Source organism: Hemicordylus capensis, chromosome 5 (genome assembly GCF_027244095.1).
Source record: "Hemicordylus capensis ecotype Gifberg chromosome 5, rHemCap1.1.pri, whole genome shotgun sequence".
In the NCBI taxonomy this organism is placed as follows: Eukaryota; Metazoa; Chordata; class Lepidosauria; order Squamata; family Cordylidae; genus Hemicordylus; species Hemicordylus capensis.
The window spans coordinates 213,780,265-213,797,823 of record NC_069661.1 but is presented as its reverse complement, the minus strand read 5'-3'; the positions used below and the strand labels follow the sequence as shown (position 1 = coordinate 213,797,823).

The window sequence follows — 17,559 nt, the reverse complement described above, 5'->3', positions numbered from 1 at the left end:
AACCAGGACACTGTGTTACCTACTTTTTTTCAGTGACCCTTCTACACCCCTTGAACGTTCTTTCCACACCCTGGACATCCAAAGGTGTCTCCTTTACTTCTTGGACCTCACAAAGGTGTTCAGACGATCAAACAAACTATTCATCTCCTATGCAGGGACTAGTAAAGGTTTAGCCATTTCAAGACAAAGATTGTCCAACTGGCTAGTTCAGCTGATCTTCTTTTGTTACAAGAAGCAAGGCGTTCAGCCGCCTTCCAAGATGAGAGTGCATTCTACTAGGTCCATGGCTACCTCAGCTGCCTACATGTCGGACATCAGTATGAAGGACATTTGCAGGGCTGCTACCTGGTCCTCAGACCTGCCCTTCGTCTGACACTATGCTGTGGACTTGCAATTTGCTTCAGAAGCCAATTTTGGTTGGGTGGTCTTGAAGAAAGTGCTGTAACTGCTAGCACCCACCTCCTTTTTACGGGAGCTAGTCACTCACCCATGTGAGGGACCATGTATCCCTACAGAGATAAACAGGTTGCTTACCTATAACTTATGATCTCTGTGGGGATCCATGGTCACTCACAACACCCGTCTGGCTGTCCCCTCTGCTATTCTTTGTCATGAATCTGTTTACATACCTGTGCTGCTGTAATTTCTGGCTGTCATCTTCTGCCTCTGGATGTTGTCAGTCTCTTCACAGTGTTTGATTCAGGAACTGAAGAGGGAGGCGCTCTGCAGCCTATTCTATAGGCACCCTTTGAAGGCTCCAATATCACTATGCCTTAAAGGGCCGGAGCACCTAAACGGCGCTAAAGATTCTTCCGCGGGCCTACTGTGCAAGCGCAGAAGACCCGGTTGTGCGTAACCATGGATCCCCATGGAGATAATAAGTTACAGGTAAGCAGCCTGTTTTTTGTAATGACATTTTAAAAGGCAGAGGCTAATATGTGAGAGCCTTCAGTTTGCTCCCCACTCTGTCTTAGAATGCAGCAGAGTTATTTACTTATGCTAGCTGTATAGTGTGATATAGAGTAATCCAAATGCTTGAAGGTTTTGAAAACATGTGAAAACTGGGATTTTTGATGACTGGAAAGGGGGACTTCCACTTGTTACAAGCTTAGAAAGCTAGCCTGGACAATGAAGAAGTGGATGGGCATCATAAATCGCTTCAGATGATTGAAGAAGTTTCATGAAATGGAACTGTTACCTAAATGCAGGATTCTGATGGCATGAACCGTTCCTTGACAAAGTCATTTTCTCTCACCTCAACATCACAGGGCCACTCAGCAGTCAGACATCAGAACAAAGCAATTTCACAGCAGGGTCAGTTCCTGCAGAGTGCCTTAGAATGCTTCAGGAATGCTTGTAGGTGAGGAAGATTGTTGTTCAGTTTTGTAATTCTAGAAACCCTTAGATTTGTTCATAACAGCTCTGGAATTAAGCTTTATGTTGGATTTCTTTATACTTGTCTGATCTTGTGGTGGAGATGTGCCAAGCTTCTATCTACAGTAGGGATGTGCAGAATATTTCAACACTGAAACAAACTGTTTTGAATGTTTTGAGCTCAAAACAAAATGCCATTTAAATAAAGGGCCTGTTTTGAGCTCGGAACAAAACAACCCTGTTTTGATTTGAAACATTTTGAGTGCCATTTTGGAAGCCTGTTTTTCCCTTGCTGATTGGTTTTCTTGCACTGGCTTCCAATTGGCTTGCTATCTATTTGCTTCCTGGTTGGCTTATCATACAAATAAAGTGTTGTCATGGGCAACTGTGCCCCCACTGGCTGTGGGGAGGTAGCACAGAGGGAGCTTAGTGAGGAATTTGCTCTAGTTGAACTTATGGCTATGCTTGCTGCTAATGGTGCTGCTGTGGCAGCCGTTACAATGCTTGGAAGTAAGGAGTCATAATTGTGTTTGAGAGAACAACATGCCAATGATGTTACTGCTGTATAGGCACTGTGGCTGGCAATGAATTCTGGGTAAGTGATTTTTTTTGGGGGGGGGGCATTTTTGGACTGTTTGAAATGTGTGTTCTGTGTTTTCCTGCGTACTTCTGCAGTGTTTTTCAAGGATGCAAAATGCATTGCAAATTGCAATGCAAAACTTGTGAGTGCAGTTTGTTCTGGTCATAGGGATCAATGGGGAAACTCGAAACACCCCATTGTTCCCCATGAGTAGCTCCTAGGGACACCAAATCAGGTTGGGTGGGAGGGCATGATGGGCAGTATCTACCACCCAACCCACAAAAAAAATGAGCAAGTGGGAGATTTTTAACAAATTTTTAACCTTTTCTCCCAACTCCCCAGTCAGATAATTCTTCTCGGGTGGGCTGACTGCAATTTCCCTTCCTGTCACTGTTGCCGGGGTTCTGTAGAGCAGCAAGGCTCAGGTCAGTCACTTCTCCCTTTGAGCCGCTTTGACAGTGCAGAGAGTAAGGCACCCGACCAGAGACCTGCTAGCAGAGTGCCTGGTTTGACACCCCCAGCTCCCTATCCTTTCAAACCCAGCACTCCAGTCACAATATCAGAGACCAGAGGCACCAAGATGAAGGGATGCCATAGAAATGTGATATAGCTTCTGTCTGACATCCTTCTGTATCTTCCTAGGTTAGCTGTAGAATGTCAAAATGACCCTCTGGCTCAGGAGAATGCTTTCACTGCCCCCAGCTTGGAGAAAAGGGATACATTGAAAAGCTTTTCTGAGTTTCTGCTGAGAATGTCTGACTCTCTTTGCATCCCCATAATCATGGTAGGGTTACTTCACACACTGCCCTTAATTTCAAATTGTTACAGATCCATATAGGAAAACAAGGAAAGTGAACATGGCATAGTCTGTGGCTCATGTAGAAGAGGCTGTGGCAAAGTTTAATCTGTTGAAGGCAGTGCTGTCCCCGCACCATTATTTGATATCTGGGGAATTATGAGGAACATCTAAATTTAAAATAAAGGCTATTGTGAGAATTCATAGTAATTTGGATCCTGATTTTGAGCTGTTTTGAACAAGAGCTTGTCAGGCCCATTAAAAGATTCCTTATTTCTCCTCTGAGTTGAATGTTTTGTTCCATATCAGGGGAAGTATGCCTGTTTCTTCTTTCTGCAGAAATTTTCGGAAAGGGCTGTCCGCCCAGCTCTCATGGAAGTCTTCATCTCAACCCTCAACATTCTGTTCAGTGTCATACCAGACACTTGTAAGATATTTTCCATTAAACTGGGTAAGGAGGACTGAAACAGGATATTTTTTAATAGACTATCTTGGATCAAGCTGTAGAGTTTGTTGCTGCTGAATGTTAATGTGATCAGGGCCTTGGAAAGAATCCTAATAAAAACTGAGCATCCTTAGAGTAGCTGTGCTTTCATCACATTTTCTAATCACAATGCAGGTATTTCTTACCCCGTGAACCTTAGAAATGCCAGGATGTATTGCCATGACATCTTGGCTGCATTTTCATGTGATGCGGAAATATGGCTACGCAGGACTTGTGGTTCTGCTCCCTGCTACCCTGCTCTCCCATCTGAATTCAAACATCAGAGTGCTCCCTCTCTATAGACTGCAGAGAGGAGGGAGAACTGGCTGCCTGGGCTTCCTTCTTGACTGAAGGACAGCCCTGGCAGCCAATAGCAGCTGGAGCAAGGGAGGAACTTCTTACCTCAACTCTGGTTGCACAACAGGCAGACTGTGGTGCCACATTCAGATGCAACATGGGCACCACTAAACCGGAGGTCTAGGCAATGAACCTTACTACAAACCAAAGGTACAAACTGGAGTCCGGGGAGGGAAACAGCAGCTCCATTTTCTTTTGTAACTGCAGTAGCCTGCATTTGGACGTACAGAAATGGAAATTGGAGGTTTCTTCACCTCCGGTTATGTGTGAATGCAGCCCTTATATCAGTTTGCAGATTATCAATTGCATTATTCAAAGCCTAGAAATGTAATTTTACCATTGGTATCAAAATAGTTATTGTGTTTTCTTCTGGGAGGCTTGCTTGAGTACCCAAATTATGTCAGTTGTGTTGTATTACAATTTTATTATTGAAGATCTTAACCCAAATGGTTCTTATGAAAACAGTTATCCTTCTCTCTAGCATCTTCCTCGTTCATTCGATTGAATCTGGAGCTGAAGGCCAAATTCTGCCCTGGACAGAGGTATTAAATGAGAGCTTACAACCAAATTCATTCTCATTTTTAGAGATTATATCACAAAAGAAGAAAAGAAATATTGAAAAGCATTTCTTTTCAGATTTCACCTCTAAAAATCCAATGTATTTTGTTACTTTGTTGTTCTGCTCAGATGGCACAAGAAATTTATAATTTTTTAGATCACAAGGTTAATGTTGAATGCTCTGGAAATGCCAAATAAAGCATATGAGGTGGTAACAATTATTGGTAATTAACAGAATAAGAATTAAGCCAAAGCAGATGCTTTGACCAAAACTGTCTTGCCAAATTCTCATTTTGCAAAATTCATTTACTCCTTCAAGTAATCCTGCCTTGAATCAAGCTTGTTCCAGTTTTCTTCATAGCTTGTGTCTCAGTCTTCATTCATCCTCTGAGAAGATGGTGGGTTCCTCTCAAGAAGGCAAGTTGGACAGTGTTTTTTTGTTTTTGTTTTGTTTTGTGTTTTTGCGTGGTTTCCCCCCGCAAACCCTGCAATTTACAGCTATGTGCCTGGGAGAAAAGTTATGGCAGGAAGTCTGAGGAAAATATCCATAGATGGGTTGGCTACATTAAATGGCTGACACTGAATATGGAAAACTTGCATCTCCCATATGGGCTCATTTTCAAACAGTGAAACTGCTGAATGAGTTCACTATGATAGTATCCTCATCTAATCACCCAGGGGGAAATGAGCAATGAAAGATGTGTCCTATTCCTTTTTCTTTTATGGGATAATTGGAATTGCAGGGCGATGTTATGGAAGCAAGGATTGTTTGTTGCCAATGTATTATTTATTTCTCAGGGAAAACAGACATTAAGGTTCTCAGGCAGTATCAAGGTCCCTTCCTGATGCCCCTCTCAATTCCAGGGAGGTGATTTGTTTTTATTGTTCTATGACAATTTAGTCTCCAGGTACTGTGATTGGGAATTTATTTAGTTTTTACTTTCCCTTGCTGCCACCATATAAATTCTTGTTACCCTGCTCTCAGTTCTCAACACCTTTGACTACGTAGCCTCACAAGCGCAAGATAGGCGTATATGTTCAGGATATAAATGAAACAAAACTTGAGGTATAGAATAAGAACAAGAATAAGTTTTTATTATTTACTGATTAGAATAAAGATCTTTGCAAAGCGGGGCACACAAGCTTCTCTACCAAGTTACTAGGTACATCCACCGTTCAACTTTCCGAGTGTTTCTTTTCATCTAACTAAAATGTCACATACAGAGTGAGATAACTGGGACAGAGGTAATTAAAACTGGGTTTGTAAACTTAGTGAATTCTTCCAGACCTTCTTGTCTGTTACTAGAAGCTGCCCAGTACACTGCTGGTTCCACAGCTGCCACACATTCACCATTCAAGTTCCACACAACCCCTTGAACAATCTCTCCTGTTCAGAACACACACCCCAGACTCTTAACCCTCAGCTCAAAACACCTCCTACTCCAACGCAACTCTCTCCTCTCTCTGTCTCAACTGCCTTTATTTTAAATCCCTCCCCTTCTGAACTTTCCATGCCTGGTTACTAGGGTAACCCTCACACACTCACTCACCAGCTCCTATATATGTCCCATCACAGGCAGCAACATATTTGTTTCTTTTTTGGAGCTTTCCCAGGCAGCAGGCTTTACCGCGGGTTTTCTGCAAGCCTTTACTGTGAGTTCGAAGTTGCCCCCAAAAACCGATGCAAAAAGTGGATTTTTTTTTAACCCCAGATATAAAGCAGGCTATACTCTAATGCCAAATAAAAAACCTGAATTGTGTGTTAAGTGCTCCCTGATAGCTCACAGGGACTTCGAGGTAAATTTGGCTGATATGTGAATACACCTCCATTCCAGAGGAGATGCAGACTAAAAGCCAAGTGTGAAAAACTTCCTGCTGTATTCTCATTGGTTTCTCTTCTAGAGCAAGAAATATCTGAGCTCCTGCGGAGGAGTCTGCCCCAGTTAAACTTAAGAGTACCAGAAAGCCTCAATCTGTTATCGGAAACCCCCGATTCCTTCTGTTTAGATGAAACTCTTCGCAATCACCAGTATAGCCTCCTACTTCTTTTCTACTTTGCTTTTAGCCAAGATGACAGGTAAGTGAAGTGGCATGAGCATGAAAAGCATGGTACTATACTGGGAAATCAGTGGGTGAGATTAACCAACTTAAACAAAAACAAATTCTCTTGCTCTCAGATTTGTTCCAGAAGCAGAGCTATTTTCAGCTATAAGAAGTTTCCTTCTGTCACTCCAAGACCTGGGAGACTGTCCACCCCCATATGTCTTCAGAGCTGTTTTATACCTTCTGGCTATCTGCCAAGACAAGACTAACGCTTTAGATTTGGTAAACACACCACATTAATCACTCTCGCTTGGACAGCTTTGACCATTTGACCTGACACATTTCTAAAGGGTTGTCATTGATGGGCCTCTGCAAATAATTAAAAATCAGTGGCTAACATCATGACTAAATTACTTGACAGTAGTCCTTTAGAGTAACTTCTGAGTAGTACTATTGAGTAACTTAGCCTGAGTGTCTTTTTCCCTGCTTGCTTTTGTTAGCCCAGGTTTAGAACCAATAGCGCAATACTTCCATTCCTGAGAGATGATGTCACAGCATGGCTAAGCCATTTTTGGAAGGGTGGTATAGAAATCAAATAAATAATAATTACAGATCAGGATTCCCCAGTTTAAATCTCACCTGTGCCATTCCATGAATTTATTAGGTGCCCTTACACAAGCCACTCCCTCTTAGCCTCAGCTTCCTTGCTGCAATATGGGGCTAACAATATTTGCCTAACAGGTTTTTGTAAGGATTACATCAAGATAATATATGTGAAGTGCTTTGAAGACTTGTATGTGTTGTACAGATGATGATGATGATGATATGAGAAAGTCTTGCTATAGGGAAGTAGCCATCTGGTATTTGAAATCTATCTATCTATCTATCTATCTATCTATCTATCTATCTATCTATCTATCTATCTATCTATCTATCTATCTATCTATCTATCTATAACTCTCTAAGGCATACTCGTGGCTAATCCCATGTGTGGCAGCTCTCACGAGAGTTCGCAAGCAGCTGCTGGGAGAGGAAAAGGAATGCTAGAAAGCAGAGGCTGGCTGGCCAAGAGAAAGCAGCAGCTGCGGCAGTACTGGCTGAAGGGATGTGTGTGTTGGGGGGGAACGAACTGGCTGAAAGCATGTGGGGGGAGAACGAATGAACTGGCTGAAGGTATGGAGACAAAATGAAGACGGGGCAGGAAGCTGGATTGGTTGCGGTGGATTGGTTGAAGCTGGATTGGTTGCGGCGGGGGGAGACAGGGAGAACTAGGGGCACAGATGCTCTGCTCTGGATCAGTGTGTGTGTGTATGTGTGTGTATTTGTAAATGGGGCTGGATCTGCATAGTGAAAACTGGATCTAGCTGGATCAGTTTTCATAGTGAAAACTGGATTCATCTAGCAGGGGAGAATCCCACAATAAAGATTCTTGAATGGTGGTGCAGTGGGCTGTCTGTGTGTGTTCCAGAACTGTAGTAGCAGACTCGGGGTGTGCACAGGCTTGAAGAACACTAAATTAAAAGACAGAAACAAACCTTAACGAAGTGATTTGGCATAGGTGGATAGGGTGTAATTTCATTTATCGCTATTGATATCATAAGTACTGTCTAGAAAATGCCTTGTACAATTAAACAACAAATAAAACAGAAACACTAGGCAGGAGGAGAATTTCATGTTCTCAGCATTATAAGGATGGAGTCTGAGCCCTGGGGAAATATGATAGCCCTACCACAAAAGTTCTACTGAGAGAAGATTAAGATTCCACCCACAAATAAGTAGCAGCACATTTATTGTGTGGGGGAAAAAATTGTTGGAAAGTCCTGATGATGTGTAAAAAAGTGATTGAATTGGGAAAATACATGGATAATAGTAGTTTACCTTTGGTTTCTTGTGCAACTTTGTTTTTCTTGCATTCTGGGATACAGTTTTTTTTGTTTGACTGAAGCTGGGGTCTTTTCCCCCTTTATGCTTATGTGAATGCTATTACCAATTCCTGAAGCAGTTGAATATGCTTCATATGCTTTCATGATATTTTTCTGTTTGCATAGCTGAATAGCTGATTGCTTACCATTATGCGGATGGCTTTACCAGTATTATGTTCTGATAGTATTGTTATGAACTATAAAGAGGGGTTATAAATTACTTATCCCAAGAAAGATCATTTTTTGACTTCTAACTACAATGTTCATGCTAGCCTTTTCTGATTTTCTTCTTCTTCCCTCATTCCAATTCCAGACTTCACTTTCTGCCATTAGGAGAGTCCTGGATGTTATCTCTGATTTCAGCCTGGTGTATGTCCATCATCCTCTGTTGCTTAATTTCTTTTTACGTTATCCTGAGCTTATGGGAAGATTTGGTCACCGCATCCTTCAGCTCTGGTTTTCATGTGAAGACTACAGCCAAACTGAATCTGAAGATGATGTCGTAATGCTCTCTGGTGGCTTTTCTGAATCCCCAAGCAACTTTAACAGTTTCCTTTGCATGCTTAAGGACAACCCGAGTGCTTTACTTGTTTTGCTGGTATATTAGTTTTTTTATGTGGTTTTTGGTGAGAAAATCCCTTGAATATTTGCTCAGATGCAGATCTGAACAAAGGACCTTCTAGATTGAAGCGCTGTTGGGGACCCTAATGGGGTGTGTAGCATTTAGTAATATATTGTGGCATTTAATGGAAATTAATAAAGGATCTGACATCCACAAGGACATTGATAAGATCCATGGAAAGGAGAAAATATATTTTAAGATCTGCTTATATTATCCATTTTTATTTAAATGGCCTTTCCTTTATGGAAATCCTTAATCTATTTTAGATTAGTTTTCAGAATATGAAATCATGTATGGATACTTAATTTGGTTCTCTCTTATCATTTGCTGTGAAGGATGAACAAAAAACTGGCAACACTTAAAAGGAAGGGAGTGCAATCCACATTACTTGTCGTCTTGTTATTTTTAGCTATAACATTTATCAGTGAATTATCTTCTTCCACAATATCATTATTTTCAGTGACCACATGGAACTTGGTCTTTTGAAAGGGCCCAACAGGAGTCTGCTTACTTAAGTACCACCTATTTAGAAAGTCTTCAATGTTGTTATGATTATTTATTTAGCTTTATAGTATCAACAATGTGTTTGTGGTGTTTTAGAAAGTATAAGATTATAGGCCCTGTTCTGAGGATATTATAATCTAAAATATAGTACAGGAGGACAACAGAAGAAGGCAAGGGAAATGGAGATAGGAATAAACAGGAAATGAATATGCCTTTAATTCAGTTACACATACTTAGGCTAAGGTTTACAGTGAGGGAAGAGGATTATGGAGTTGTGCCAAAGGCTTCACAGAAAAATTAGGTTTTGCAGAGGGATTTGAAGGAAGACAGAGAGGTAACATCACACACATAGAAGCAATTCCAGGAATAACAGACAGCAAGGGAGAAAGGGTAGAATCATTTGAGAGAGCAGGAGATCTTTGGATGGCTGGGGGTGATGGACTTAGAGTGTCCTGTTTCTACCACCACTGCTGTGTGACCTGGATTCCTTGTTTTACCTGTGAGGCTCAGGAGCTGTCCAGTGGATGAAGGAATGGATTTGTAGAAGGAATGGTGCAAGTTTTCAGGGAGCTGTCCAGCCATTTGGCACATTCACACATAACGTGAAATTGCAGTTAAATGGGCCAGAGGTTGAAATCTGAGTGCATCCAAATGCATGAAACCACGGTTTTGCAGCAAAAGCAACCTGCGGTTTCCCTCACCATTAATTTGAACCTTTGGTTTGTAGAGAGTTTTGCCACTGCAATCTGAGGACTTGTGGTGGCAGCATTGTGTCCGAACATTGACACCACCACAACCATGGTTTTGTGCAGTTTCTGGGACTGTAATCCTAAAGAGAGCAGTCCAGACCCACCCAGGATCGTGCCCGCTCCATGCCTATGGCACTTCTCGCTGGCCACCTCTCTGAACACTTGCCCCACCCCTCTGTCTCCAAGCCAACAAAGCAGTTGCCCAGCAACAGGGACACCACCACATCCCATCTCAAGCTTGTCAGCCTGTCAAATGGGAATGTTAAATTGGGGGCATACCCTCTGCCCTCTCTGTCCCTTGTTTCCCCCCCTCCTGGCAGCCAGGAGAGACAGGACAGGGCACTATGTGCTTTGCTCTCCGAAAATTAACTGATCAAGATGTATGTTCATAAGCACATGCAGTTGTGGTGGCAACATAAACAGGGCAATCTCATTAGACTGCTAGGATGGCAACATATGGCAGGGCAGTGATACTTGGGGTTGGGTTTAAAGGGCAGCCCCAAGCAGGAATTCTTGAAAGGCTCAGGTCTATTTTTTGCACTATGTTGGGAAAGGGGGCCCTATCCTCTGCCCCTTGGGTGAATCCCTAGGCTTACTCATGAGAAGGGCTGGGTAGCAGGATCACCATTGCCTCAAGTGACAGAAGATTCCTCGTCTGTCATGATGATGGATGATGCTCCTGAGCGGACTGTGCTCTCATGAGAGTGGAAGGCCATGGGGTTATCCCATCACAACTCATGAGAACCACCATCTTGGGGGACAGGGATATTGGGCAGAATCGCTAATAAGGTATGATGACATCCCTTCTCCCATGGACTACTCTCTCATGAGAGTGTCAGGCCATGGAGAGACACATGTGGGCCAAGTGGCAGATGCTGCTCAGCCAGGTTGCTCCCCACAAGTAAGCTGTGAGGATGAGTACCCTGGCAACATCTCTCCCTGTCTTGGCAACTGTCATGAAGAAGCAGTCAAAGTGGGCCCTCTGCCATCCCATCTGCCCATTTGTACATGTCCATCTTTATTTTTGCCCAGAATGGTGACCCCACTCTCCTGGGATCGCTGACAACCACTCCAGTGATTCCCTGCAGCGGCAGATCTGCACACGCCACAATGCTGGTCTGTACCTGGGAAATTTGAATGAGAGTTAAGATCTGCTCTCAGTGTTTCCCCAGTCTGCCCACCTGGCTACACCCAGACACATGGAGTGTCAAAATTTCCTTTAGGTGCATCAAAGGCTTCCCTGGAGGAGGGGGGCCACAATGCAAAAGTTCTGTCATTAACCAGAGAGAATGGGGGGCCCATGCAAGCAGAGCCCCCCCACACTTGGATAGCTCTACTCATGAGTCTGATGGAAGACCAAAGGTTGCTGGCCTAAGATCCTTTCCAAGATTTGTCCTCATGAGAATCCCCCAGCGGCAAGCCACCACAGGGGCAGGAATGTGGTTTGTTCTCCATTGACTGCTTAGCCCCAGTGAGCCATCGCAAGAGCATCCTTGGTCATAGCAGGCCAGACCCCAGGATTCCTTGCCCTCCCTCATATAAATACCTCTCCTAGGAAGTCTTCATGTCCCCTTCCCTTTCCTGAGTAACAGAAAAATAGTGCCCCTCAATATCCCCCCAATGCCATAAATTATCCTTGTGCAAGACTGTTTTGCTGCAGGGCTTTTTCAAGGGCAGTGGAACAAGCGCTGTCAGACGAAGGGCTTGCATGGCATTTAAAGGGATTTAAATGCCCTTTCCCTGCCGAGGGTGGGTGGTCCATCCTGTAAAGTCATGATCGTGCTTGGCACACACCCTTGAAGTTCGTGGCCAATGACTGCCACCCTGGAGATGTGCTGATGCCTTACCCACAGTGGCAACATGAGCTCTATGGAGCTTGCTAGGATGCAGCCTTAGCGGACCAGGAAGAGGGAGTGGCTCCTCTGACCTGAAAATAGAGGTTTCCAGGCTGTGGTTGGACACATGTCTGCGATACGATTCATGATTAGAAAAATTAACCATGGGTTCAGAAACCTCCGGTTTCACGTTACGTGTGAATACAACCAAGGAGTCATATTGTGCAGTGTTGCAAAACCTAGGTACCAACTGAACAGTTCTCTGCTACTGCAGAAGACAATCCAGTGGTGGGGTTTACCTTCTCCCGCTTGCTCTAAAGACCAGAATATGTAAATTAGTAAGCCTCTGAGAAACAGATAGAGGAGAAGCTCTCCCAGTTTTTCCATCCTGCTTGCTCCAGAGACAATTATCCTTCACTTCTCACAGATGGTCTCCTATATCAGCTCTTGATATTGTGTATGTTCTATCTTCAAAAAACTATGTTCTCCACCTCTTTGTGTTTCTTCCTTTAAAAAGGAGGATTAATTTTTCCTCGGTAAATACTTTATTCCCCCCCCCTTCCCATTTCTTTTGGGAAAGAGATCTGAGAAGTTCCTATTTAGAGAGAGAGAATAGCCCATTTTGTCTGAGTCTCTGAGGGAATCTGATATGATATGATTCTGTCCTCCAATTGATCACAAAGCCACCCAATCTGTTGAGTCCAACTGGATAAATAATTGGGCTTAAGGCTATATGCCCTCTTGGTCCAAAGCTGAGAGCCACTGGAGTGAAGTTGCTCATTCTGATCCATCAATTGATTATTTATTTATTTAATAAATCTGTATACCACCCACTACCAATGTCTCTAGGTAGTTTACAGCATAAAATCTGTAAAGATTGACTTGGGTGAGCGAGCACAGAACAAAGTCTTGGCAGTGTACTAGTCTTTGTGGAGTAGCTGTACCAGTAGGTACATATCCACACTTTCCCTGATGAATTGTTGCTCTACACCCTCAAGAATCATGGAGGATGTCACAGACAACCCACTTGAGGAGATCTGTAAAGCAGCAATGTGGTCTTTGACTCCTGCATTTGTCAAATATTGCAAGTTGGGTCTCTGCGCTTCTGCTGAGGTACCATTTTGTCACACAGTGCTGCAACATGTTTTCCTGTTGTAAACTGCTGTGATACATCCCATCCATACTAGTTGATCCCCTACACCATCTGAGAAAAGAACAATGGTACTTAGCATGAAGATTTCTTCTTCTTGGTGTTATGGAGGTCATCCACAGCCACCCAGTAGTTCATAGAGGTAATGCTTCACTAGATCTGTTAATTCCTGGTCATCCAGTGGCTTATGCAAGGCCCCACAGTGAGCTTTATGACTGTTCTTTCTGTTTGTGTTTTTTGTTTTTCCTCTTCTGCAGTACATTTGTTAGAACTGGGAGGATTTCTCCTCCAGCTATCTCTCAAAGGCTTACTACTTGGGTCCTGGGTTTGTCCCAGAAAACTAGTCTGGATGTTGCCCAATATATTTAAATAAATTAGTGTCCTGTTTTGAAAAATATATCCTTATCATAAAACCATTTTTCTCCTTAGAGAGGCTTAAGATATTTGTTATATATTTGGCTACCCAAAATGTGAATTCAAGCCACAATTTCAGTACAACCTGTTTGTTGAAGAAGCTCATAATTTGAACATCTGCCCTCCTATGATGTCTCCAGTGGATGCAAGTTGGTATAATGTTTGAGGCATTTGGCTACCAATCTGGAGTTGGGCTCCATGCCATAACAATAATCAGCAGCAACATCTCCTTAAATGGGTGCTGATCTGCTTTGCCTTTCAGGATCTAGTCTGTCTGGGTACTAAGGAAGTGATTCGCAAAGTCTTAGTGGTACTGAAGACCTTCCTGAAAAGAAATGAGGATATCCATGTCTGTGATCTTCTTCGAAGCCAGTTTCTACAGATTTTGCAGAAGCTTCTTGTAGAAAACAGTTCCAGCATTTTACGAGGTAAATAAGAAACCTGACTTTAAGTTCATGAAGAAGCTAATCATAGCTTAGCAAATACCCCAAAGTGATGTGACTGTGAAATCCTGTCCTATGTATGCCATATGTTGTATATCAGATCAGCAAAGATGCACAGCTGACGAACAGGATTTGCACTGGATACATGTATGATGATAGTAAGGATTTCAATGTCTGTCCTGAGTCAGGGGTGGTTCTGGCACTGCAGACGAGTATGAATCCAGTGTTGGTGTGACAGAAGCTACGTCAGCACTGAATCACCCTTGGCACACCACTCTTAAGCAGAGGAAGACCCAGGATCTTAACCCTTCCTTTTTCACTGAACTTGCAGAAGGGTTGAGATCCTGAGTCTACCTCTGCTTAAGAGTGGTGTGCCAAGGGGTGATTCAGTGCTGACTTCTTTCACACCAACGCTGGATTCATACTCGTTTGCAGTGCCAAAACCATTCCTGACTCAGAACAGACATTGAAATCCTTACTATCATCATATATGTATCCATCATTTTGGTCAAACATGCAAATCTTGTTGGTCAGCTGTGCATTTTAGCTGATCTGATACAACTGATGTATGGCACACTGCATAGGTTCCTTACCACGGCTAATCTAAGTAAAATTAACTAGCAGTCTGCACTAGTGCAGTTATGGCCTTAGCGTTAATCTCTAGTGCTGATTTGAAATGTTACCAACACAAAAGAGGAGTTTCCAAAAAAGACCAAACCTTAACCACCAACTGGAACCTCCATCAAAAGCCAAATTGCAAACAAACATATATAAGAAATCTGTATTGATAGCAAACGTGTTGCTATCTGGAAAACTTGTCATAAGTATGCTTTATATGTATGTATTGGGCATTGTTTGGACTTGCAGTCGTTTGTAGTAACAAAACATTCTTATATATTTGTTTGCAATTTGGCTTTTGATTGAGGTTGCAGTTTGTGGTTTATTTCTGATTTGAAATGTTAGGCATTGTTTAGGCAAACCTCCAGTGCTTGTTGCTTTAATCAGAGCTTTTCTCTACTGCCTGCTGGACACAATGGCTCTTTAGTGGCTGAAATAAAAAAGGATAGCTTCTGGTTCTAGGGTTCAAGTGTATGTCCCATGTATGCAGGTGATGGGTAGTTCTAGTGGCGCTGGCTTGTTGCCTCCATTTCAGCAGCCTAGGTTGTTGGGTAATGTTTTTCTTTATCCTTTCTCAGTAAACCAGATCCTGCCACTTCTGTTGAACCTTCTCTTCCTGGTGCAGCTGAGGCATGCAACAGAGAGGGAGCTGGATAGCACTGATTTCAGATTGCTTCATCTGGGTGAGTTTCTGAATCTGTCTGTTGTGGAATGTTGATTTAGGGATAAGAAAGGGAGCTTTAACTGTGGAGGTTCAGTGCCTAACTTGCATAATGTGGTGTAGTGGTTATAGTACTGAACTAGGATTGGGGAGACCATGGTTCAAATCCCTACTCAGTTATGAGTGCTGAGGCCAGCAGCTATCTTTCAGGCTAACCCACTACACAGGTTTGTGGGAAGAATAAAATGGGAAAGAGGAACTTATATGCTGCTCTGAGCTCCTTAGAGGGAAAGGGGGATAAACATGTTACAAATAATATTTAGGGTTGTATATAACATTTTCCAAGGCTAGGTTGACAAATGACCTGGATTTTCCACCTTCCCATCTAATTTATGCCTGGTAGTAGATGAATACTGGTGAGGATTTGTGGCATATGTGCTAATTACAATGCACAGCTGTGGCAGTATTCATTAGGGGATTTCTTGTGCTCTCACTTGAAGCAGATGGTCTTTGTCAGTGTCTGTGACAGTGTTGCCCACTACCTTGGAGCGGTGATCTGAGCTGCTATAGCTATTTATCAACAATCTGTCCCCAAAGATCTGACACAATATAAACTGAAAAAGATGAAAGTTATGTTGGGTATTTCTGCCATGCAGTCAGCAGTTTATCAGGAAAATGCAGCCCAACAGATCTTGAGATTCTGCAGCCATCCCTGAATTTCCTGTATTGGAGTCTTCAGCAGACAACACCTTCCAGCCAACGAAGAGGTAAATATTTAAAAATGGATTCTGTTTACTTTAGGACTTGATGTAATACTAATAATTCACCCCACCTTGCTTGCTCCAATATTGCTTCTAATTTGGTTTACTTTATTATGTTATAGACTCCAAACATGTGTTGCCTCCTCAAAGGTAGGGATATTGATCCATGCCTTTGGGGAGGCTACACATGTAAGGAGTGCATATCATAAGAATGTAAACCAAGTTAGAAGCAATACGTGCTTTTTTCACTGTGTGTACATATGTTATGTAAATGCCATGGAGCCATGGCTACTTGCAGCTCCCTTCTGCCTGATGAATATATGAATGTAGTCTCTTAAGGTGTAGTGTGTGAAGAAGCTCTAAGTATCTGAGTAAACAGTTTAGGCCCTGAGTGTTTAAGAGAACGTCGTCTTCGCCTTGAGCCCCACCGACCACTGAGATCATCTGGAGAGGTTCGTCTGCAATTGCCACGGGCTCGTCTGGTGGCTACGCAGGGACGCGCCTTCTCCGTTGCTTCTCTGAGACTCTGGAATGCGCTCCTTGCTGAAATAAGAGCTTCCCCATCTCTGACAACTTTTTTAAATTCTCTAAAGACTTATTTTTTCACCCAAGTTTTTTAACTGGACTCTGGTTTTACATTCTTTTAAGATCTTCATTTTTAATCTGCTTTATGTTGTTATAAATTGCCCAGAGACGGAAGTTTGAGGTGGTCTACCAATTTGAAAAACAAACAAAATGCACTTGAAATGCACTTTTTCAAAATGCATTTGAAAAACAAACAAAATCCCATCTTCTAACATCTAGCCAACAAAAACAGGGAGCTATTCACAACAAAGAGAGGCTACCTACAACAAAGAGAGGCTACCTGCTACAGAGAGGCTTGATGGCTGATGGGACCTCTCCTTTGATTGTTCTTTTTAGATTTTAAAAGTCAAATATGTACATATTTAAATGTTTACTCTTTTCTAACCTCATTAAAACACTCAGTATTTTTAAGACATGCTTTAAAAAAATACAGATTTAATGGTGGATTTCCATCACATGATAGATATCCACAAAGTCCCTTGGGAAAGAAAGGGCATTGAACATCAGTTTTCCATAGCTGTGAGGTATTTGTACTTATTGGAAAGAAAATTTGAGGTTTTAGATTTTTCTGCATGATTGCCTGTAAATAAATGCAGAACGTGTCAAGATTTGTCTCCCTAGCTTTTGGAAAGGGGGTTATATTTATAATAATTTCAAGCATCTATTTGTATGTAATGAATATTATTCACTACATTACATTTGCTTTATTTCCACTGACTGCTACACTGCTGTTCAGCTTTACTGCTCTGTTGCATTCATTTTTTTTAACATCACCCTGAGATAATTGTCTGAAGGATGACTTAGAAATGTCTTAAATACATACAAAAATAAATGTATCACACAGGAATTAAAAGATATAATCATTAGGTGATCCAGAATCTCAGGGCTGTTTTGATTTTCTTTTGTGGGATACAGTCCCTATGATTTCAGTGGCTACTCCTGATTGGTACCTACTGATGTTTCTGTTAGCTGGAGGCTTTACACACATAGCTTTTAATTCAAATCCTCTCCAGGTTGGAGTGTGCCAGTCCAGTCCACATATTAGTTGTATTTAGCCCGACATCTCTGCGGGCTGTCATGGACCAGTACAGACATGACTCTGT

The 17,559-nt window shown here is 42.3% G+C and overlaps 1 protein-coding gene across 9 annotated transcripts in view; it reads left to right on the top strand.

The window, feature by feature from the left end:
* Positions 1 to 17,559, top strand: part of MEI1 (meiotic double-stranded break formation protein 1) — an 88,129-nt gene that overhangs the window by 51,733 nt on the left and 18,837 nt on the right. For all 9 annotated transcript variants that reach the window (XR_008308243.1, XM_053254230.1, XM_053254227.1 and 6 more), the window contains 11 exons: positions 1,269 to 1,360; positions 2,597 to 2,738; positions 3,090 to 3,201; positions 4,073 to 4,133; positions 4,469 to 4,566; positions 6,052 to 6,226; positions 6,327 to 6,474; positions 8,428 to 8,712; positions 13,651 to 13,816; positions 15,028 to 15,132; positions 15,767 to 15,877. Coding sequence is in view for 8 of the 9 variants with exons in the window: in XM_053254230.1 (XP_053110205.1) it covers positions 1,269 to 1,360; positions 2,597 to 2,738; positions 3,090 to 3,201; positions 4,073 to 4,133; positions 4,469 to 4,566; positions 6,052 to 6,226; positions 6,327 to 6,474; positions 8,428 to 8,712; positions 13,651 to 13,816; positions 15,028 to 15,132; positions 15,767 to 15,877 (1,495 nt within the window). In the remaining variant the exon portion in view is untranslated. The remainder of the gene's footprint in view (positions 1 to 1,268; positions 1,361 to 2,596; positions 2,739 to 3,089; positions 3,202 to 4,072; positions 4,134 to 4,468; positions 4,567 to 6,051; positions 6,227 to 6,326; positions 6,475 to 8,427; positions 8,713 to 13,650; positions 13,817 to 15,027; positions 15,133 to 15,766; positions 15,878 to 17,559) is intronic.